The sequence below is a fragment of the Bactrocera dorsalis genome, chromosome 4 (assembly GCF_023373825.1).
Source record: "Bactrocera dorsalis isolate Fly_Bdor chromosome 4, ASM2337382v1, whole genome shotgun sequence".
NCBI classification, from domain to species: Eukaryota; Metazoa; Arthropoda; class Insecta; order Diptera; family Tephritidae; genus Bactrocera; species Bactrocera dorsalis.
In genome coordinates, this window is record NC_064306.1 from 38,012,724 (window position 1) to 38,037,490 (window position 24,767).

At 37.6% G+C, this 24,767-nt stretch overlaps 2 protein-coding genes across 2 annotated transcripts in view; one reads left to right on the top strand and one right to left on the bottom strand.

The window, feature by feature from the left end:
- The window catches only part of LOC105222649 (serine-rich adhesin for platelets), an 86,832-nt gene that overhangs the window by 17,067 nt on the left and 44,998 nt on the right, over window positions 1-24,767 (top strand). The window lies entirely within an intron of this gene.
- On the bottom strand, window positions 14,984-22,676 carry LOC105222635 (carboxypeptidase A2). The gene is made up of 6 exons (XM_011200024.3): window positions 21,783-22,676; window positions 19,019-19,388; window positions 16,345-16,542; window positions 16,118-16,259; window positions 15,481-16,006; window positions 14,984-15,324 (listed from the first exon to the last, which is right to left on the bottom strand). Exons 1-6 carry the CDS (start codon window positions 22,149-22,151, stop codon window positions 15,088-15,090), a joined length of 1,842 nt encoding a protein of 613 aa, XP_011198326.2. The 5' UTR covers window positions 22,152-22,676; the 3' UTR covers window positions 14,984-15,087.

Consider the following 24,767-nt stretch of genomic DNA (forward strand, 5'->3'; position numbering starts at 1 on the left):
CGACCTGTGCTCCTCTAGGAAACCCAATTTGCGATTCATTTTTAAAAAATTTGGGTAAAAGGTGGCTGGCACTAAGGAAGATTTTATCTGCATACAATTTTCTCAAATCTAAAAAACAAAAAAATACATTATAACTAAAGGTAAACTACAGACACAGCCTAAGTAAAGCCTAGTAAAAGTTTGATGGCTATCAAAAAAAGTTGTATTTTTCCAAAAAAATTACACTACAGATTACCTTAAAAAATCCAAAATGCTACCAAAAATGCTCCTTGATCATGACCTAGTAAATATATGTCAGAAAAAAGTATATTTTTTTTTTATTTTTCAAATAATAAAACATCTTTTTGTTTCGATTTCATTTAGTTATTTCGATCAGCTATTTTTCAGTTCGCAAGTTATCCAGCAGAAACAAAAAAAATCATAAAAATTTAATTATTTATAATATAATTATTATTTCCTAATGTGAATAAGTGAACGAACTCGATTTTAGGGTGAGCAATTTGTTTAATTAGTGTGATTGCTTTCAATGCATCACAGAACCATTTTGTTGTCGCAACGCATTGTTCACCTTATTTCGCTAATAAGAGAAAATTACAACACTTAACATTAACGCTGTCATCAGTCAAAAATAAAGTGAAAAAATCGTGATTTAGTTAAAACTTTAGCGTAGAACTTGGGCGAAGAGAAAAAAACTGAAAATTGAATAAAAAATGTCGAGTTTTTGAAACCCGTAAAACCCATGTAACCCCTTAAGGGGTTAGGGGTAGTTAGAATTTTCAAAAAATTAATTTTTTTTTTTGAATTTCGTTAAGTGTAATATCTTAAAAATATTCCCTGAAAATTTCACGTTGATCCGATAATTAGATTTTGAGTTATTCGACAAATAACAAAGAGAGCTAGGGCACTTCAAAGCGCTGGTGTGAAATTTTAAACGCGGTTTTTTCCAAAACTATGTTTTTTGAATCGGTGACAACTGTAACTTGAAAACCGTTCAGTAGATTTTAATGAAATTTATACAGCTTTTAGAATACATAATAAACTCGGGCCTGATCAAAGGATTTTTATTTTTTCGAAAATTTCGATTTTTTAAGACCAATTAATTGTCGATTTTTTCGCGAAAATATATAAAAAAAATTCCCTGAGGCCGCCATTTTGTTAATTAAAAAAAAAAAAAAATCCTTCGATCAGGCCCGGGATTATCTATTTATAAAACAATTTTTTTTTGTCCGATTATTTTTAGATGCATTTCCAAGGACTTATGCTTCTCCACGCAAGTACCTTGTTTTGGAACAGGGTCAACACAAAAAACTATAACTTTGGCAATTAATTTTTTTTTTGAAATTTTCGTGACTTCAAGTCAACACATTTTTATAATAATGCCATATTACTACTTTTGTAAAATAACACGATTTAATTGCAAAAAAAAAATACGGAAAACTCTCATTTTTTCGTGCCTCTGACTACCCCTAATCCCTTAAATTTACTATATAATATTTTCAGTTGGGTATATTTTTTGCTTCAGTTAATATTATTTGCTTAAAACACTCTTATATTGGTGATAAAATAAAATATTTATGAGTGTGTCTTTCAAAAAAAAAAGAGCAAGAAAAAACTGAAATATCAGCAATTTGCCGAAGAGAGTTGAATTTGATGATTAACTCGAACAAAAAACGAAATTGCAAATAATATGGAACAAAAATTTCTCTGTGTGATAATGAACCAACTGTCACAGTTTTGCGGCCAATATGATCAATGGCGATGATACATACACATTGACTTTATTTAAATTAAACAAACATGAAACATAGGGCCTTTATTAACCCTAAGTGTAATGACCTACCAATATATTTATTATTATTATATTATATAATATATATTGCTCAATTATTTGCCTGACTTGTGCAATATTTTGCTTAAAGCCCATTCGTATCACTGTTTAAATTTAGTTCATTTTTTTCCATTGTTTTCAAAAATGGCCTAAACTTGAAATTCTTTTGTCTCGCACTTGCTGCTTTTACCGATTTTAGTATTCTAATCGCCGCCTATGTAAATATTGCACATCATTTTTATGTACACTGTTCATACATATGTTCAAATGTATTTACTATATGTACATAATGTGTACGCGTGTAGTTTTTTGAGACGATTTTGAATTCCTTGTAGGAAAATCAGATTATTTCGAAAGCTAACGGGTCTGATAACCGAATACCTGAGAAAAAATAATAATAATTCAATTCTTTAAACACTTGTTATATGCCTCGGCTGTGATTGCCTTCAGCACCTTCCCAGAAAATCAGAAGCCCAGTCTTTCCACGATGAAATGCCAAACAATACTGAACAAAAGTAACGACTTACGCGTGATCTGTCAAAAAAGGCTATTGAATTTTTTCATCTCTACTTGAATCACCCGATATTGAGTCAATTTAGCAACAAAACGTGTCTTGCGGCCACTTTTTTCCTTACATTTTTAAAGAGGACGTTTGCATTTGTTTCGAGTAACTTTTAAGTAATATTTTTCCTACTGGGTACTTCTGTTTATAAATAAGTATATACGCCTATATATTCTCTATTAGTATATTATGTGTACGTATGTATTTTATTTTAGTGCCTGACATATTTAAATAAAATTTTGAAAGTTGTGACTTGAATTAAACATAGACCTAACCGTGATATAGTTCCACATAAACGCTAGAATTTAACAAATTGATTCGCTTCCCCTACATATTCGCTAATATAAGTAATTTTCGTACAAAAAACTGAAATGACATACAACTTATCATACTTCTTGCCGCTAAGCGTGTTATTATATATTTTTGCTCAAGCTCAAGCTGTTTTTTTTAATTACTCGATTCTCACTTTCTGTTATGACTTTCACCTTTTGTACTTCTTCACATTCTCGAATCTCATTTTATTACTTTATGCAGTACTTGATAACGCCGGTGGACAAGCTGTAAAACTGCGTGAAATACATTCATGCGATCACAGGGCAAAGTGAGTCAAAAGTGCGACTTTCCTTCACGGAAAGTGACTAAAAAAGAAACATAAAAGTAACCGCTGTTTTACTTTTGTCTGCTTCTTAGCAATTATAGTTTTCAATGATTTGTAAAAATGTTAAATAAGAAATCTTTGTGTTCGTGCAATGCATGAAAATGTTTTTGGAAACTCTATTCTTTTGTTGCCTGAATAATGTGTTGTGGCTTTACAAATTGTTTGCACTTATTGTAAATACTTATGTGTTATAAGAATAATATAGCTAATTTAACACTTGTTGCATTCGAAAGCAGACGCTTCTACGAAATTGGAAAAAAATATGAATTTAAGAGTTCTAAAGTACGAAAAATGTAAACATAGTTAACAAATATATTTAACTTAGATGCAAAAAAAAAAGTTGAATTAATGCACTAATATTGACAAAAGTTATTTAATTGGAACCAATTGATTTAGCCTTCCATATGAACACATTACATCATCAAATTTGGTCGGTTATTTTTAGACGTCTTCGTTTTACCACCTGGAATCAGCGCTTGAGCCTCTCCTACGATTAAATCTGCATACAACAACAAAAGAATGCAGTTGCATTATATAAAAGCGAGTATATGGTATAACTGCTGAATTTTTATTTTATACCAGTCTACTCGCTTTATACCAGTCGTATGTTCGATTAGGTATTCTTTAATGCTTCTTGAATCGGTAGTTTCTATCACCTAAAACTAATCAAATATAAGGTTGTGAATATATGTACAGTATAAATGATGAGGATGTCGAGACGAGTTAAAATCCGGATGACTGTCTGTAAATCCGTCCATAATGAAGATATTTTGATGAAACTTGGTAGACGTTAATAAGGCGGAGTTCATAGATAGGCGTAATCGAAACAATGCCAAGCCCTTGAAACGCCATTCATTGAAAATGTATAAAAGGCCCTTACTAAGCGCTTATTTAAGGAGGAAAACAGACGAGTTGAAAATTTTTTTCTTATATAAAAAATGAAATAGTAGGTCTACAACTTTGCTTTCGCCGTTTTCCAATAGATGTCTCTAGAAGCACTGGTCGATTAAATCGTTTTATACAGATCTTGGATATTTGTGTCAACATTAACCCAACAATCTAATTATAGAGATCTGTTTGCATGCCAAACTTATTCTCAACTGAAAATTTCACTTCTTGAGCCAAATTCTCGATATTTGCGGGAAATTTTACTTTTCTTTTTTAATTCCAAGAAAAGTGCGGCTGAGGACCCGTCCACGCTTTACTGTTACTCTACTACTAATATCTATATGATTTCTATTAGGTATTAAAAAAATATGGAATTTTTGTAAAGCAACTTGTGTTAGTTTACAAAAAACTGGGTCATAAAGCATTTCGTGTGGTAATTTAGCATTTCTTTTTGGGGGAATAAGGGAAAAAACTTTTGGACCGTTTTTATACCATAAAACCTTAAATTTACAAACATGGACTATTCACAAAGAAATTCTGAAATTTTTGTAAAACAATATTTTAAACTCGGCTTTTGCGACGCAATTTTCGGTGATCCCTCGGAAAAAAGATACGCCCGCGTTGGGAGGATAACTCCTTACAGGATCATCTAATGTAAAAAAATGTATTTTAGTTAAAAACTTTACTTAGAACTTGGACAAAGAAAAAAACTGAAAATAAGGTTTTTTGCAGACATTTTTACAAAAAAATCCGTCGTCCAAGTCTTTAAGAATTGTATCTCAAAGACCTGTGTAAAATTTCATGAAGATCGGTGGAATAATTCTCGAGAAATCTTGCCAACCAACTTCAAAAACGCAGTTTCGAGAAAAAAAAGCGTTTAAAGACGACGCACTTAGCCTAGCGCACTCGTTATCAAGGCTGTATCTCCGAAACTATTACTCGAATCGACTTGAAAATTTAGGACAATGTTGTATAGGTTCGTAAACCCACGTAACCCCTTAAGATATAGAACTGTTTCTTGGCTCAAGGGATTGCAGTAGCAAGTGGCATCTGTGGGTTAAAGACTTCGAAGAAATGGGACTGGGTCCGACCTCTAATTGGTTAACCATATATATCTTAATCTATATATCTTAAATCACTTAAAGAACAATAGCCAAATTCGCTCAGGACAAATCGCTTAACATTCCTATCGACACTGTAAAAATCGATAAAATCGGAAGATAACGGTACTGTTAAATGCTATTAAAAGTACGATAAATCAATAACTAAATATGCTAGAGGCATACAATTTTTCACTCCACATGATGGAAAAAGGCTTTATAGGAGACGGAGTCAAAATTGGACAGAGGGCGTGGTACTGCCCCTTTTTAGATAAAATCTTATATCTCTGGACCCAACTAACTGATTTCGACTAATTTGGTAATTTTGGGGGTCCTTTAACCCCCACATACCAAACCAAATTGGACAGAGGGCGCGGTACCCCGGACCCGACTAACTGATTTCGACTAATTTGGTATGTGACATTCTGCTGTACAGTACACAAACCAAGAATCAGTTAATATAATGGGATAAAACTTTGCACTAATAATTCCTATAACGCATGCCACCTTACAACCAAAAAGTGTCCAAAACCAACCAAAATTGTTCAAGCGCCTGGGTACCTATTATGTGGACCCCAATATCTATAGTTGACTTTTCACAGAAAATATGAGTCTATGTATGGTATATTCAATTGAAATTTAGAGATAATCCTTTCCGGATAAGAGTGTATCTATATATCAAAAATGGGATGAATCGGACCAATACTTCCTTTAACCCCCACATACCTAAAATAAAGATTTTCGAACTTCAGAGTGATTTTATACCACATATGTATATCGGCCAATATTTGAGCAATATAAAATTTTCGGTTGCACCCGAATTAGCCTCTCCTTACTACTTTTATTTTATTTTTATTTATTCTTTATATATTTTTTAATATTTTGTTTATTTTTCGGTTTTGTTTCCTTTTTTGTATAATACTTCTTGTTTTTTTTTATCGTCCCTTAATACTTTCTCATTTCACTTGGCATCCACTTTAATTAATTTTTTGATCTGTCTTGTGCCTACAAATATAATTTTGTTGTTGTTTTTAATATTCATTTACATGTGTTCATTATTAATATCGGTTAAATGCATTTATAATTTGATTTATTGATTACATTTTGTGCCAAAGCATTACTTGCAGATTTCGTTGTGGTTTCACGCATTTCAAATTCCCACTTTTTTTATGACTTAACGAGCTCTCGATGATCACTTCATGAGCTCTTGATGATCACTTCATCTGACGTCGCACACAATTCAAACAAAGCTTCTATACACACACTTGGGTAGACTTCTGTGAGTGTGTGGCATTGTTTGAATAAATCAAATGCGCCACCACTTCAAAAGTGAAAGTGTTGACTTTAGATACATCTCTCAAATCGGTCAAAATCGAAAATCGACTTATGAAGGCACACAAAGGTCTCTAAATGCTTGCTTGCTACCAGCGAAGACGACGACAAATGCTCACAATTTCGGATTGGTTTCGTTTTCAACTTTTTTTATTTTATGTCAATATTCTAATTAAATATTAACGCTTTAAGGCTTGTTGTTGTTTATTTTGCGTTTGACGCTTGTAAACAACAGACATATGTTAATTATTTTCACTATTACCTAACGGTTGTTGGGATTGTGTAACATTTCCTTTTAATCGATTGCTTCTTTCGCTGTTTTTATCAGCCAACAAAGTCGCATTTTAGCTAAAAGCTGCGTAAAAAGTTTGGTTCGACAATTTTGTGGTTAGTGCTTTCTTTAAAGAAATGGGGAAACGCGAATTTATTAAATCAATATAATCTTGGTTTGCTGGCTAAAAAGAAATGCCGGTATTTTGCTTATTTACGTTTGCTTTTTTGTTTGAAAAAAAAAGAAAAATTCTTTGGTTTTGTGTTGAACGTGATGAGAGTCACCAATTGCAGCGCTGTAAAAGCCCATGCGTTTCCCGCCCAGCTACCTGTATATTCCTTAAAAAACACGTCGAGTGACTCAGTACTTGTAATATTTGAATATTAATGATGATACTAATGTCTATATGGGTGTGAATGTGTATAAATACCGTGAGCAATAACAAAAAACCGTTACAGGTTGGTTCATATGACAGTTTAGAATGCACTTGCTCGCTGAAAACTTTGTTAGTAAGTCAGTATCATATATACTCCGAGCAAATGTTTTGTGATCAAATGATAATTGAATGGATTGAGAAACCGTAAGTGTCGACGAAGACAATTTTGCTCTCACCAGTCACGTTAAGAAGTGAAGTTTGTCATTTCTGGAGCTTAAAAACCTGCACATTACGGCAGGAGATCATCAAAATGCTTGAGTGTCGATAGCAAATGACAGTTAGCCCTTTTTTAGAAAAGATGTTAACATTGGCTAACTTTTTGAACATTTCAGTCCAGACAGTGGACGGCAAAATTAAAACTGTTGTCCACTAATGATAGCGATGGCCGTCATTTATGGTCATTCCCGTTAACAAAATAGGTAGAGTCAACTGACAGAGCCTCCAATTTCAATTCGGTGATTAGTTGAAGCTTAATACCATTTTGCTAAGTGTCAAATATTCATTAATAGTTAAAGTTACATATTAAAATTCATAAGCTTAATATCGTATAGGTTAGGTTAGGTTAGGTTAATCTGGTAGAAAAGTACCCTTTGAGTTGCCTGCGCTTGACGCGAATTTTAACAGACTCTGCGGCCTCACTATCGATACCTCCTCTAGTGTATCATGCCCTAGGGACCCTGGACGCTTACAGCTTAGTCTTACCAATGCACAAGAGATGATCATTGTTTCCCTGGTGTCTTTCTCTAGACATTTCCTGAAGTCTTCTCGATCTGTCAGCCCCATCTTTTGGGCGTGTGTCGCCACCAGACAGTGACCAGTTAGTATTCCCATCATGTTCCTACAGTCTCTTCTATCGAATGCCAATAGAAATTTTGTATACTTCCGATTTATCGTTTTGCCTCCGATTTTTGCAGTTTTGCACCCAGGTAGCTCGTTCCATCGGATTTGGATTTTCTTTACCAAGCTTCTGTCCAGATCGTCAATGCCTTGGTTTCCCAATGTTTATCACATTTTCGGGCGTTAGCCGTACACCATTCTGGACAATCCCGTCCACTATTTCATTGCCCTCGCTGCCTTTCTGACCCGGCATCCAGTAGAAATGAAGATGTTTTCTTCTGTCAACTTTTTCCACTGCTGCCCAGCTTCCCAAGACACTTCTGGCCGATATGCGATGCGAGGTTACTGCCTTCATTGCTGCTTGGCTGTCTCTGTTGACTTTGGAATTGCCCGCAGGTGCATTAGAGGCCAGCTCCGCGGCTTTCGCAACAGCAGAGACATCAGCAATGCAATGAAAAGTACTGCAGTGGTCGGGCAACTTCAAAGACTGCCTTATGACAAACTCTGGACAGTATATCCCCACACCAACATCCTCCTCCATTTCCAAGCCATCCGTATAGATGTATAGAGTGGTACGCATAGCTAACATACCTTTACGCCAACCATCTTTTTCCATGTTTACTTTGAACCTTCTTTCCCAGTTGAAAAGTGGGGTAAAGTAGTCGGTGTTTGCTCCACTGCCATTACCCACCGACCTATGCGCGAACTTTCCCTATGAAAATTTTCCTACAGCCAGTAGTCGTACCGCCGACTTTGCTGCGTAGTTTTCAGCGAAGAGGTCCATAGGTGGCAGGTTTAGTACCAATTCTAGAGCCGCCGTTGGAGTTTTTCTTAAAGCTCCTATTATACACAGCGCAGCGTGCTTCTCAACCCAATAGCTATCTAGCATCAGTGCATGAGAGAGGGAGAGAACACCCAATAACATATAAAATTCTCATGAGATAGAACTAAGCGCTGTATTAAGCCACTGGCTTCGTGGTATTTTCATAAGATGCTAGATTGTGCCATAAAAAACAAAATTTTCATTTCTTTCAAACCAACCGGTACTAAGTACCGGGAATTATTATTGTACCCGAATTTATCAAAATAAAAAACAAAAAAATGAAAAGCAACAAATGTATGAACCACCCTGTGAATATACTCATAGCTATAAAGTCGTGGCTTTTCTCATTAAGTAATATTGTTTTGGGTAAATCCAGTAATATTCATTTAGTAATGCTTGTAAATAAAAATATATATATTTATATTGGGAAAAATACGTCTCTTATCTGTAAGCATCTTTTTTGCGTAAGCAAATGTTAACTGCATTAGCTTGTTAAAAGCGTTAAGTTCTCTTCAATATGGATTTTCGACTTACGTTGCGTTTATTAGAAAAATGTTATCGCGCATGTTCTTTCAATACTTGTTCCAATCTTCCGCGTTGTCTATTATAGCCTGACATCTTTGATTGCAGCTTACAAATAAATTTTACACATATTCTATAGAAAGCGACCTCCATGTTTGCTTGAGTATCCGTATAAAAACTTTTGTTGACGTTAAGGGGTTCTTCTTCTTCTTTACTGGCGTAGATACCGCTTACGCGATTATAGCCGAGTCAACAACAGCGCGCCAGTCGTTTCTTCTCTTCGCTACGTGGCGCCAATTGGATATTCCAAGCGAGGCCAGGTCCTTTTCCACTTGGTCCTTCCAACGGAGTGGAGGTCTTCCTCTGCTTCCCGCTGCGGGTACTGCGTCGAGTACGTTCAGAGCTGGAGTGTGTCCATTCGGACAACATGACCTAGCCAGCGTAGCCGCTGTCTTTTAATTCCTTGAACTATATCAATGTCGTCGTATATCTCGTACAGCTCATCTTTCCATTGAATGCGATATTCGCCGTGGCCAAGGCGCAAAGGACCATAAATCTTTCGCAGAACTTTTCTCTCGAAAACTCGCAACGTCGACTCATCGGTTGTTGTCATCGTCTAAGCCTCTGCACCATATAGCAGGACGGGAATTATGAGTGACTTATAGAGTTTGGTTTTTGTTTGTCGAGAGAGGACTTTGCTTCTCAATTGCCTTCTCAGTCTGAAGCAGCACCTGTTGGCAAGAGTAATCCTGCGTTGGATTTCTAGGCTGACATTGTAAATGGACGAAATTATCTACAACTTCAAAGTTATGACTGTCAGTGACGTGAGAGCCAAGTAGCGAGTGCGACGACTGTTTGTTTGATGACAGGAGATATTTCGTCTTGCGCTCGTTCACTGCCAGACCCATTTGCGTTGCTTCCTTGTTCAGTCTGGAGAAAGCAGAACTAACGGCGCGGGTGTTGAGGCCGATGACATCAATATCGGCAATGGCCGAGTATTGCGACGCCATTCTCGGTGACCCCTCGGAAAAAAATGCGCCCTTGTTGGCAGGATAACTCTTTACAGGATAACCTAAAGTGACAAAATACGTCTTTTAGTTAAAACCTTAACTTAGAACTTGGACTAAGGAAAAAAACTGAAAATTTCGCGAATTTTTGTTTTTTCCAAATAGTTGTAATCCGAAAAAAATTCTTCGTCCAAGTCTTTAGGAATTGTATTTTAAAGACCTGTGTAAAATTTCATGTAGATCGGTTGAATAGTTCTCGAGAAATCTTGCCCACCAATTTCAAAAACACAGTTTCGAGAAAAAACGCATTTAAAGCCGGCGCACTTAGCCTAGCTAGCCATGATCGCACAAGTTCTCAAGGTTGGATTTCCAAAACTATTACTCGGATCAAGTTGAAAATTAGAACAGTGTTCTAGAAGTGTTGTAGAATTTAAAAAGACAATAACAATCGATTTTTTGAAACCCGTAAACCTCTGTAGATAGGTTCATTCGTCAAAGGTATGTCTATCGAGATATTTCAATCTGAGTCTGGGGGAAGTGACAAGATGATTCCACTTCTCCTTCCGGCATACAGCTTTGGCAAAGAGTGATAAACGCTGATTTACAACAGCCGTCAAACATGGTCCCGCAAAAATCATAATATGTGTACTATACAAGGAGCGTTCCAAAGTAAACAGGACTTTTTGAATCTAGCGTCCCCTGGTGGCGTCATCTATATGTCGACTGGTGCGTTAGAATCTGCTATCTTTATCGATTGTCCAGTGAGAATTTCATGACATTTCATCGATTGAAAGTGAAGTTATTGCGTTTTAAGTGTCAGTATGTCTGTGTTATATGTGTTATCGGTGCGAAAATGAGCTTCGAACAACATTAAGTTTTGTTTTAAAATTGGTAAAACTTTTACCGAAACGTTTCAATTGATGAAACAAGTTTATGGCAATGATTGCCTATCCCGTAGCAAAGTGTACAAGTGGTTTCAACGTTTTCAAAGTGATCGTGAGGACATAAATGACGATCAACATGTGGGCCAATCAAAATCCGTGATCACCGGAAATTCCATCGAAACTGTGCGTGAGTTCATAAAAAATCAGCCGAAATCATCATTGAAATTCATGGAAATGGAATTCAACATCCCCAAAACGTCGATTTATCGTATTTTTACCGAAGATTTGGGCTTACGAAAGGTGTGTACACGGTTTGTTCCGCACACAAATTGACTGACGACCAAAAATTGCTCAGAATCCAACATACGAAAGACGATTATTTGACCAAAAATCACATTTTAACCGTTAACCACTCCCCGTACTCACCTGATATGGCACCGTGCGACTTCTTCCTTTTTGGGAAAATGCATTTACCCATGAAAGGAAAGCGTAATGCAGGCGTAGAGGCCATTCAAAAGGCTTATAAAGGCATACTGGCGGCCATACAGGAGAAGAAGAACGTGTGCTCTCCTAAATTTCCTATAAAATTTTATATACTTATACCCAGCGGGATATGGTAGACATTTGTAAGCGAGCAAGGTAAACGATGCAGCATGATTGTATCGCTTACCCCGACCTATGAAAATTAACACGGCGATGTCCTACGAAAAGTAACAGATCACCCCTTTCGCTTACCATAGGGACGAAGAATTCTTCGATGCCATAGTTCACGAAGAATTCTTTGATGCCAAGGTCAATGGGAAAAATTGCATATTTGTATGAAAATAATTATTATGTGTAGATATACTCTCCTTATAGGCCACTCACACTTTTTGTTAAATAGAAAAATGCACTAGATTCAATACAATTGTTATAAAAGTTTTATTTTATGCGAAATGCACTTAAAAATTGTTATAACAAAATGTGTTTAACTGAACTGAATTGTTACAAATTGAACAATCTTGTTCTTGGTCTTGTATTATAGGCATCTGCAATAAAAAAAATTTGATTTTTGAATTAAAATGTGACACTAAAGTGTAGTTTTTTTTAAATAAACTCACATATTTTTCCTTGTTTCCTTCCAATTCTGTGTCAAGTTCTCACACCTGATCACGACCAACTTTTTGCTTGATGATTTGACGAAATAATGAAAAATTTACTTATAAATTTTATTCCATCAATTTGTATTTGTCGTTTTAAATGTACTTACTTGACTTGTAAATATGAACACAGTAGAATTTAGCCGCATAGCTTACTTTTATGCATTACCTGGTATCGTAGAATTCTACATAGAATTTTCTTCGAAGCATTCTTCAAAGAAAAATGTAAGCGGGGAACCATTATTCCGCATAGCTTACTTTTATGCATTACCTGGTATCGAAGAATTCTAGATAGAATTTTCTTCGAAGTATTCTTCAAAGAAAAATGTAAGCAGTGAACCATTATCCCGCTGGGTAATTTTTCAAGTAGTTATGAATTTTTCTATCTGTTGATGAGTATAAAATGGAAAACTGTAAGACGGAGAACTCTTTCGTTTCAATAAAGTGTTTAAACTTGGAGTGATTTTTTAGAGGACTTATTTGATGAGTATCAAGTATAAAAAAATATTCGTTTTTTGACCCAACCTAATACGTAGGCTGCTATATATATTTCTGGCCTAGACAACACTAAGTGTTGCCAGGTGCAATCTGACATTTCCATTGGAAAGTTTGACATTTTTTATCATAACATCACTCAGAACGTTTTGTCATTTAATCGTGAATTGTTTTATTTACAGGGAATTAAAAAATTCATCTCGGCCAAAAAATGGAATTAACTCGTGAACATTTTCGTGCGATCATTTTTCACAACTTTCGACGTGGATTATCACGACAAGAGTGCACAGGTGACGAATCATGGATCTATGCGTATGAGCCCGAAACAAAACAGCAATCGGCCGTGTGGGTCTTCCAAGACGAGCCAAATCCAACGAAAGTTGTTCGTGGAAGAAGCACTTCGAAGCAAATGGTCGCCTGTTTCTTCGGCAAAACTGGTCATGTGGCGACTGTTCCGCTTGAGCAACGTAGGACGGTCAATTCTGAGTAGTACACCACCATTTGTTTGCCTGAAGTCTTCGGAGAAATTCGAAAAACGAACAAGAGAAGACGAATCATTGTGCACCATGACAATGCGAGCACTCACACCTCGTCACAAACCAGCGCCTTTATGCCCGGCCAACACGTCGAATGGATTGGTCCTCCGCCGTACAGCCCTGACTTGGCACCCAATGACTTCTTTTTATTCCCATACATCAAGAAAATAATGCGTGGTCAACGATTTTCGTCGCCAGAAGATGCTGTTGAAGCATTCAAAAACCATGTTTTGGAGGTGTCTCAATCGGAGTGGAAAAAGTGCTTCGAAAATTGGTTTGAGCGCGTACAAAAGTGTATAAATCTTGATGGAGAATATTTTGAAAAACAATAAAACCATTTTCGTTGATAAATATTCCTATTTTCATTATTAGGCCAGAAATATATATAGCAGCACTCGTATTTACACATCAAGCCGCTGAAACAACAGCATTTTCCTTCTACTTTTACATTCTATTAGTTTTACATATTTAATGCTATTTGATAACCCTGTAGCAATAAATTCCTAAATAAGTTTTAGCTTGGAGTATATAGTATAAACCGATAATTTCACAAACCACAAAAACCCTTTATTTTTCTGGTTGGAATGACAGCTCTTAAATCTCTTCAGCCGCATTTGGGACGAAGATCAAGTCCGGCAATTTTGCTTGTTTACATACCCATTGAGCCGGACGGCGGAAAAAGTACCTCTACTTGAAATACTTAAATTTATTCTGTAATTTCAACTTGTTTTATACTTATACTATTTTGTTAGACCTATATACTATATGTAAAAATATCTGCCATAAAATTTTTAATTAACGCAATTTTTTTTAATTTTTTGCAGGTAAGCTGGGACTTATATATACATTAATTGGATAATACATTAAAAAAAAAAGAAAAGCCTTTTTCGATTGCCCAATATTACAGTATGTAGGGATACTATATATTTTGTGGCATATTGAGCCCAGCCGTCACGTAAGTGTTTGAGTACGGCTTTGAGTGTACGAATCTACCGCAGATATTCGTTTTTTCGTGACGCCTAAAAATATGCAACGAATACCATTTGTAAGTGCGTTACATATGGATAAATAAATAAGTTTCGTTAAAATTGAAAGCAAATCGACAAAAATTTGTTTAAAAGAGTTAAAAAAAAACAGTTAAATATGTCTTCAATGCTTTCTTCGTGCATTTGTAGGGCAGCTTGTGCAAATTGCATAATATTTGTTTACATTTTTATTCAACCTTAACTTACTGTGCTGCACTTGTATAAATAAGATATTTTTCGAAGATAAGTGTTAAATATTTACCGTTATTTTTGCAACATGTTTATTTAGACAACTGGCTCCTCGGCATTTTTAACCTCGAGATGAGGAAGTAGTACAAAGAAACTTAAATATTTACCGTTATTTTTGCAACATGCTTGACCCGCTTCGTGTTGCATTTTGTTTAGACAACTGGCCCTCGGAATTTTTAACCTCGAGACGAGAAATTAGTGCACAGAAACCTTAAACTAAATGCAATTTATTATTTTCGTCCATATTTACACTACAATTTAAAAATAAATAAGCTTAAATATTAAATATTTAGTAAATACGTTTGCTTAAACCTAACATCGCCGGAAAAAAAGTTGAAAACGTCTGCTAAACTTTGTTTAAATACTTTTTTTTGTTATTTTTTTTGAGAGTTTGAAATTTCCCAATCGCGCCATGCATTTTGTGCTTTTTCTTCCACCTTTTTTACATTCCTCCTCAACCACATGGATTTGTGGCATGCACTTTTTGGCTCGGCTTCAATTCAGCGCCGCCGCTATTGTCTTCATAAATTCGTAAACCTCCTCGCCCGATTCGACAATGTAATGCGGCGGCATCAAGTACCCATAGCGCCCTTGGTCCTTCAGAAATACATTGTAAACGTATTGGGGATTAACGCGTTGCTGCACCCAGTCGGCCGAGTTGCCGGCGCGTGCCAATTTCAGTCGATAGCTGGTGCCCACACGGTACTCGGCTTGATTCAATTTGCGAAAGTTCTAAAAAATCAAATAAAACAAAAACATCAACACGTGTAATAGCCACCACACAATGGCAACAATAAAAGCCAGAAAAAAGACAAAAAGAAAGCCAAACAATGGCAAACCATTTTATAGTGGCTTGTAAATTGATTTTTAGTTTGTTGCAACACTCACCAACATGGCACGTCGCGCTACATTGTGCAGCTTGCGCTGATTGTCCGTCACGTAGTCCGCATCGCCCCACGGATATGCGATTGCCTGGCCATAGGCGCCGAACGAAACGTATGCGCCCAGAAACTCACGCATATTATGCATGAAGGTGCGTATCGCCTTCGTTTCCGGTTCGGAGAATTTTTTCGGACCTCTGTACAGGTTCTTGCAGGGATTTTCGGAGGAACCCGCACCACCCCACTGATAGTCGTAGTTGCGATTCAAATTGACGCCATAACAACCGGTTTGACTATCGAAATAGCGGTTCTTCGTCCACAGACGATCGGTGATGCGCGCATACTGATAACCATCCGGGTTCGCCACGGGCAAGAAGTACCAATCTATGTTATGCATAACCGACGGCTCCTTGTCCCACAGCCAAGTTAGCTTCGAAATGGCGAGTGTCAGCGCGGCGGGACTCAACCAATCGCGTGCCTGCATGCCGGCGTCAATGAAGACAGCCCAGTTTTTGGGATTGCCATTGGAGATGCTGTAAAAATGGCGGCGAATGCTTAGTTTTGTTATTTCATAAGTTCATTTAAATTGCAATGTTATGAGTTTGCATAAATTTGCTTTACATCTAAAGCCCGTTTTCACTCACCGCAGCACTTCCAACGGTCGTTTGTGATGCGTCACACCGATTTGCACTATCTCCGCCAAATCCGGATATGTTTCTAAAATGTGCTGCAGAAACTGCTGTATATCACCAATATCGTGGTAGCGATTCCAATTCAGTATTGTATCTATAAAAACATTTTATTACATTTCTTATCTTTCGCCAATCATAATAAAAGCCAAATTAATCCATTTGACCCAAATTCCACTTACTGTCTCTATCTAACCACGGCATATTTGCATTGCTGTTGTTCACTTCCGTATAAGTCTCATCGATCGCCGTTTCAATATCGTCGATCATTATATTGTAGGTGAAATCGGTTTTCGCTATGAACTCTTTGGCTTTAGCCGTATTCTTGTAGTCAATTAAGACATCGATGCCATCTTGATTTATATTCCATACCTCAGTGCCTAAAATACAGGAAAAGTGAAATGTAAAGTGATATTTATACGTATAAGATGAGTGAAATTTAAATTGAATAGCCTAATTAAGCAAATAAAGTGTGACAGCTGATGAGTAACTATATTAAAAGATCGGAGATATGGCTTCGTACATACAAGTATGTAAAGGATGATACGTTTCGAGGTTCCCTATTTTTTTTTAAAGAAAAACCACAGAAACTTCAAATTTCACGGCGAATCTTTATTATCATTCGAAAGAAAATTCTTTGGCATTTATTTTTGGAAGGTTATCTCTTTCAATTGTTGGTCACGGCTACGTCTCAGATCGTTCATTCGTTGAGTTCAATTTTCGGTGACCCGTTCGAACATTTCGACTGGTAACTGGCGAATGACACGCGTGATATTTTGCTCCAAAGCCTGAATCGAAATCCGCATAGATCTTAGACTATACATATCTCCAAAGGAAAAAGTCTAACGGTGTGATAAAACACGATCTTGGTGGCCAATCAACCGGCCCAAAACGTGCTCATTTTATCTGTTCACGGAACTGTTCTCTCAATAAATCCATTGATTGGGCCTCTTTTCGCCGGCATCACCGGCGTTGTTTTTTCTACATGAAATGGCAGCTCTTGAATCTCTTCAGTCTGTTCTTCGTCCCAAAGGCGGCAATTTTGTTTGTTTACATACGAGGTGTGTTCAAACAAGTATCGCGAATTTTGTGTTTTTTCAAAAATTATTTATTTATTCATGAATATCTATTTTGTCCCCTTCAAAGTAATCCCCATGCCAACGGTTTTTCCAATCTTCGAAGCACTTCAAAAAATCATTTTTTTTTATCTTCTTCAGCTCCTCCTTCGATGCCGTCTTTATCTCGTCAAGAGAAGCGTAACGTCGTCCTTTCATGGGCCTCTTCAGTTTAGGGAACAAGAAAAAGTCACAGGGGGCCAGATCTGGGGAATACGGTGGCTGCGGCATCATTAGTGTGTTGTTTTTGGCCAAAAAGTCGCGCACAAGCAACGATGTGTGAGCAGGGGCGTTATCGTGGTGCCATTTTTTTGAATAGGTAAAAATCGAAGACGATCCAAAACGGCGGATTGTTTCGCGCAAATTGCGCATAACTTTCAGGTAATATTCCTTATTGACCGTTCTTCCCTGTGGCAAGAACTCATGATGCACTACGCCCCTGCAATCGAAGAAAACTGTCAGTTACGATTCGCGATACTTTTTGAACACACCTCGTACCCATTGAGCCAGAAATGGGCCTCATGAACAAAATTTTTCTCGAAAACATCGGGTCCTTGTGGAACTGTTCAAAAACTCATAGATGCCGCGACGTCAATTGGAAAAGTTCATTTAACATCTCGACGTAAAATGCCCAAGTCCTTTCATACCTCATTCCGAGTTGCTGCGAGACTCGACGAAGCGACTTAGCTGCTATATTTTCTTCACGACGTGGTCCATTCCGTCGAATATTATCCAATAATGACTCACCCGTGATATATCAAAAAACTACCTTTACTTATATCACCCGTTAATACTTACTCTATTCGTCGATCGTCTTAAAAAATGCAACTTAACTAAATTTAGTTGAAATTGTGCGACAGAACATTATTCCAATAATTTAGAGGATTGTTGCCGAATGAACAGTTCTTAAGTTCATTCTGACGTGAAAACGACAACCAAGTTTAGTTCATGTATTTCCCTGTTTACAGACAGGTACCTGCCGACGACGGCCTTACCCAACGGTTCTTTAAAGCACATAGATCAAAACAACGCGTTGATCAGAGCTCCAAATAATACAAGCTTTTTACAATTATTATTTGGTTTCAATTGGTCAGATGGACGACATACATTTTCTACCTTGGTCGGGTTTGAAGCCGTCCTAAATCCTCTGCCGTGCTGTAGGACCTGCGGCAGTACGACTTCACACTGAACTGAATTTTCAATTCTACCCGCTTTTAGTCATAAATCACAGCCACCACAAATCTCCCCAAAGGGCCAACTGCTCCCCGTGGTACCAGATTTATATCTGCCGCCAGACCTTGTAGCTTTTGCTACTATCAGTTAAGCAGTTAAACAGCTATCAAACTCAAAGACTGGTGACATTTGTCACTTGATCTTCAAATGTCTTTTCATTAGAAGGAAACTCGTTCAAAGTCTATAATATCAGTTCCAGCTGAGTATTATAGCACTATTTCTGACAAGACTATGCTGTTATTTTGAGGCAAGCCAAATAACAGATTTGGTGCATACCGGATTTTAGTCGCCTCTTACGACAGGTATACCTTTTCGCGGGCAAATTCTACCCCCTATCCGCTGGGGGAATATAATGGGGGGCAGTAGATCACTGGCGATTTTCATAGCACAACTTTGTTTTAAAAAATTTACTAAAAAGCAAATTTTTTTCTAATATCAAAAGAAAATTCGATATTTCACTTCAATCACCTTGCAAAACCAACAATTACAGAATCACACAATTACTAACCGAAAAGTCGCCAAAACGTTCTGAGCACTTTATTTTCGATATTGTTTTCATGTATCTTCCACAACTGAAAACCGGGATAGCGCTTCACTGAGCTACTATTGCGATATCGCAAGTTAATCTGATACGAAGATTGCGGTGAGAAAATGTTCAGTTGTCGTATGTCCATCGGCACCAGCCACTGTAAACTCTCCACTGTATTCTCATACAATTCATCACTCGAAATGAGCGCGGACGGAAAACCGGGTATACTGCGTAGTAAAAAGAATTGTGTATGCTGCTTCCGACAAGGATGCCTCGGCAGATTCACCAATAATAACAGTGAAATCACAAGCGAATTGTAACACAAGTATTTTATTAACATTATGCGTATTCCAGCGTTTCAATTTACAATTTAAAAAAATTTATTTCGCGATATTGCGTATCGTCAGATTTCATTTACAGTTCCAACGTGCACGCGGCGTTTTCGACTACTGACCAAATAACCTCGGTTCGAAGACCGATTAAGCGCAAATCTGGAATTTCGTTATTTAAATAACTTGCTTCTGTTTAGTTCTTTTTCGTTTGACCAGCAAACTTAGATAATGATTTATGAAAATTTTATGCAAGAACACTGAATAACGGGTTTGCGTGTCATGTCATTGGCATGAGACCAATGCGGCAGAGGCGGTCATGCTATATTTGCCTCCGAGCGCACAATTTTAGCGAATAAATATTGGGAGAGTTGGGAGCTCCGCAGTGCCGTTAGAATAGTTTTGGCCAGCTATGGATTAATTTGCATTTTCTACTTTCAACTTCATTTCAATATTTGTTTCTTTATTGCCAATTTTTTTTGCAATCTTGATTGACTAATTCGCCAATTCGGTTTTGCTCATTAGAGTAACATGAATGAACATTGCGAATTAATTTTTTTCAATTAAACCGGATGGATGTAATTAAGTGAAATTTTCTTGAGAAAGTGAGTTTGCAAATACTTATTGAACAATTATTCATGAACATTCATATAACGGGTGATCCAAGTAGAGTTACTTTTTACGTTAGCCTTTTTTGACAGAATACGCGTGAGTCGTATTTTGTTCGGTTTGTTCAGTATTGTTCGGCATTTCATCGTGGAAAGTGTTACGCCTGAACAACGTTTACAAAACGTTCAACTTTGTTACGAAAATTCACGTTCTGTAAAGAGTGTTTTTCGCGCGTTTCGCTCAACTTATAGTCAACATTATCAGCCTACTGAATGTACTATTCGCAACACCATCATCCATCTTGAGACTCTCCATTCAACATTGGATAATGTTAGACCGAATAGACCACATCCAGCACGCAGTGAAGGAATTATAGCAGCCGTAACTGAGAGTGTCCACGAAGACCGTGGAGAGTTGATTCGACGCTGTTCGCATCAACTCGACCTGACATATGGAACGACTTGTCGTATTTTACGTCGAGATCTTAAACTGAAAGCGTACAAAATGCAGCTTGTGCAAGAAAAGTCGCTCGCTTCCCAAGCGGCAGTACTTCACTGTGCCCTTGAAAAGTTCCAAGAAGGTTCGACGTTTTCGAGCTAAATTTTGTTCAACGATGAGGCCCATTTCTGGCTCAATGGGTATGTAAAAAAGCAAAATTGTCGAGTTTTGGGACGAAGAGCGACCTGAAGATATTTAAGAGCTGCCATTTCATCCAGAAAAACCAACGGTTTAGTGTGGTTTGTGGGCCGGTAGAATCATCGGTCCATATTTCTTCTAATCGGATGACGGTGAGAATGTAATCCTCAATGGAAAAAGTTTTATTTGTATTCGAGACATCGTCAAGAAGCTCTCGACCGATAGTTTCGTTAATCTTCATAGAAATAACATTGTGTTCGCATAGATGTTCTATAAGCTCTTCTTCATCTATCTCTTTAAAGCTTTTACAATAGTCATTGTATGGTATTGTCAGACAGCTGGCATATCTGTCAACTAGACTCTGACCTGTTAACACACCTCCTAGAGTTCCTATGGCATTCCTATTGAATTTTAGTAGTCGGCATAGGCGTCCCATATACTATTTATTTCACATTGCCTGCTTGTTGAGCAAGTTAGTGATCTAATTTTAACATCGATCAAATATACAAGTAACCGGAGGCCTATAAGCTCCCTCTTCTTCAGAGTCTAATTTTATTGTGGTGCCTGCTCTGGTTAGTCATCTGCTTCTCAGTTGCTAGGAATACTACGGTGTCCTGGAACCCATTGTATTTTTTAACGAAAAATAAGATGTTAGACTCATTAAGAGATCAACTCATTATTTCCCTATCTAAGACGGAACCCTAAGTGACTAGTGTTTTCAAAGCCGTTTGGCTGTCTTTATACAGAAATATATTTCTTGTTGTAATCACACTCTTTACCAGAACAAGTTGGCTTTCTTTAGTTGCCAAGATCTCCGCTAGGAAGACACTATAGTTATCTGGTAGTCGGAAGACAATTTTAGTAGCTAATTTTGCTGAAAAGACACCGCCTTCCAATCGATTATCTAGTTTGGACGCATCTGTATAGATGCTTTTATGTGATTCCCTGTCCAACTCACCCCTTTCACACCCTTCTCTCAAAGAAAAGATATAGGAATTGTAAAATAATGGTTTTCTGCTTGACTTTACGTTATTTTTAGAGCTCTCCTGATGTATACATTACCTGCTCTATGACATTTTTTCTACCTCTCGGAATTTATAACCTACATATTTTTAAACTCATTCGTACATTGTACTCTAAAGCCGCAGATAAGCGTCTATATGATTCACTGACTTACCGAATTTCTCCACAAAAGTTTGCATCATTTCTGTGCGTTTGTTGCCGCTGCTGCGTTTGCGCGTTGCATTAAAGATGACTTTCCACAACTGAGCGCCATGATAGTTGATATAGTTCTCATCGAATTCACTGCGATAATCCGATTTTCGGCCGACGTGCGCATTCGGACGCACTGCGCGCAGAAAACTGCGAAAGAATGGAATACGCGCCAGGATGCTCGTGCGCGGTATTTCCACCAAATTAACGGGCACTTCATTCACATCGACTGGCAGCTCTAGCATGGCTTGTGCGTTGGCTGCCGGCAGCAACAGCAAGCATAATTGCAGCAGTGTCAAGAGCATTAAGTGAAAGTTTATATGCATCCTTAAAATTTCCTCAAACTATTTAGCATTAAATTTCTATTAATAATTTGATACGATCGAACTCGTCGAAAATATGTATACCGAACCGTCAACGCGATCTGCTCGTCGTAAGTGCTTAATTAGTAATGTGCGTGACAGTTTGTTGGTGAAAAAGTTGGAGCATTTTGACGCGTCAAGCTCCAAGCTAAATTTCTTTTGTGACGATTATGCTTGTAAGCCAAGAAAGTGATAGTCATCTCCACAGACTTGTCTGTCTGTTATAATCATAATTCACAATGCAGCTGCGCGCACCCAACGGAGGAGTTGTCTATTCTTCTTTTTTCTTTGTCCAAATAGCGGTTATAATAATTTTTAACAACAACCCATGAGCAAAATTAATTAATTTGCATAATAACAAAAAAGTTCACAACAATAAAATTTTGGGGGGAAATCGAAAATAACTGTTTTAACTCTTGCGCCGCTTGTAATGATCATTAGCAGCATAATCACCTCAATCGGCGAGCAGCCGGCTGTAGGAAAGGTAACGATGAGACGAGAGGTGTCTCGTTTTAGCGTTGTTGTGTTTCTTTCTTTTGTTTTATGATCTTTTGTTTATTGCGATTATAAACGCGCATATATATAGTAAGTTTTTGATTTGGTAGTATATTCATAGCTTCGAAGACAAAGCTACATGTAGTTCTTTGTGAAGCCACAGAAAAGAAAAACTGCTGTGTTCAAAATTATAAATTAGCAAAGCGCTTAGAAACCAATACAAATTTGCACAGGCGATTAATTCCCATTCCCGCCACTTCGGCGGAATGTCTAACGATATGCGCTCCCAAGAGTTTAAGTCATGACCTCCCAGCCTCTGCAGATGGCGAAGATTCCCAAAAAAAGCCCCACAACTAGGGAGAGGCTAGCCTTACTGAGGGCAAAGAAATAATTAGATACCTTTCGATGGATCTTGGGCCAAAAGGCTTTTGCGACAGCGTATGCACGATGGTGGGCCAGCGCTGGTCAAGTTCCCGCGAAGCCCAACTATCTAGTAGTAGAAAACAAGGATACGGGAGTACCGACCCGCTCCCATTCTACTGAAAGCAGTTCTACAGTGTCTTTCTCTGTTAGCTCCGTTGCTCCGCTGTGGCCGGGCACCCATATCGGTTTTTTCACAAAGACACTCGATGCTATTGATAGTGAAGTTAGCTACTACTTGACCAACTTTAAACGCACTGTTAATGAGTTCAAGGCTAATATCGCCTGCTATCTGAGTTAATGGTCACTTCTCTGAAGGAGGCTGCACTCCGGTGCAGTAAATCTACTGTTATCTTATTAGCTGCAAACTCGGCTTGGAAAACATTGCAATAGTCATGAAGTCTGAAGTTGGAGCTCCCCCAAACTTTGACCCATCCATAAAGAAACCCACCTCTTTTCGTCAACAGCTTCTTTCCACCCACAATTCCCTCGGCGGTATATGGACATAGAAAGAGCCCCAGCCAAGTGATTCGGCTTGAAGTCAAAGTGTGAGGGTTTCCAAGTGTTCAGATACGTGTTCTTTCAAGAACCCAGATTCTCTGAGCAACTTTCGCAAGTCATAAACCTTCCGACGCTGTCTACAGGCAATATTTGCTAGATGGTGTTAAGTGCCATGGTTGGAGTAGATCTTAGTGACCACATATGCTGATGAGCACCGCTGGTTGCACACTCTCGAGTTCCTTTACAAGTGTGGTCTTTTCTGGAGTCCTCCACCATATAAAGACTCTATAGAGCATAATGAGCTCGATTATGGTGTCGTAGAGCCAGAGCCATCTTTTAGTGAGAAACTCCACTTTTTGCCAATGTCTCCTCTACAGCAGTACAAGGTTTTGATCTCTCTTCTATATTCGGCTTCTATGAAAACTTCCTATACACGATGAGCCCTAGATATTTCACTGTATCCATCGGTTGTAGATGAATGTCTCTCATTTGCGGCAGCGGTGCCACCGGAACCAGCCAAAGAAGGAATCAATGTATTGAAGGAAAATTTTGGCGAGCACATTACCTCGCGTTGCAGGTTTATGGCTTGTCCTCCAAGAGCATGCAATTCAACATCGGAGGAATATTTTTTGTGCTTGTTTACTCAGATAAGCTTAAGATGATTGGCGCCTTGGACGACAATACTCGCGTTATTGCTAACATACGGCTCCAACTGCTGCAAAAAGTTGTGAAGAATTGGTCCTCTCGGGCAGGGCTGAAATTTATTCGAGCCAGCCTCGAATTCCTTTTTAAAACATAATGTCAAACCCTTATCTATATAATAAAGCTAAATTGTTGTTTATAACATTATGCGTTTTCTTATTAAAAACAAGAAAAAATTTAACTTCCGCTGCACCGACGCTAATATACTCTTCACAGGTGAATTTCTTTAAGTACCTAAGTGGTCCATTTATATGGAAGCTATATGCTATAGTAATCCGCTCTGAGCCACTTTTTCAGAGATTATGTTATTATCTTAAGCAGTAATCCATGACAAATATCACGTCAAATACAAAAGTTTTCCATACAAGAACTTGATTCCGATCGTTCAGTTTATATGGCAGCTATATGTTATAGTGGTCCGATATCGCCAGTTCCAACAAATGAGCAGCTTCTTAAAAACTG

Bases quoted from the DNA above. Each gene is read 5' to 3' on its own strand.
- LOC105222635 (XM_011200024.3), bottom strand. From the start codon at position 22,151: ATGCATATAAACTTTCACTTAATGCTCTTGACACTGCTGCAATTATGC. The intron at 16,007-16,117 runs GTGAGTGAAAAC...CCATTTTTACAG, and splicing joins CGACCGTTGGAAGTGCTGCG to CATCTCCAATGGCAATCCCA. The intron at 15,325-15,480 runs GTGAGTGTTGCA...TTGATTTTTTAG, and splicing joins TAGCGCGACGTGCCATGTTG to AACTTTCGCAAATTGAATCA.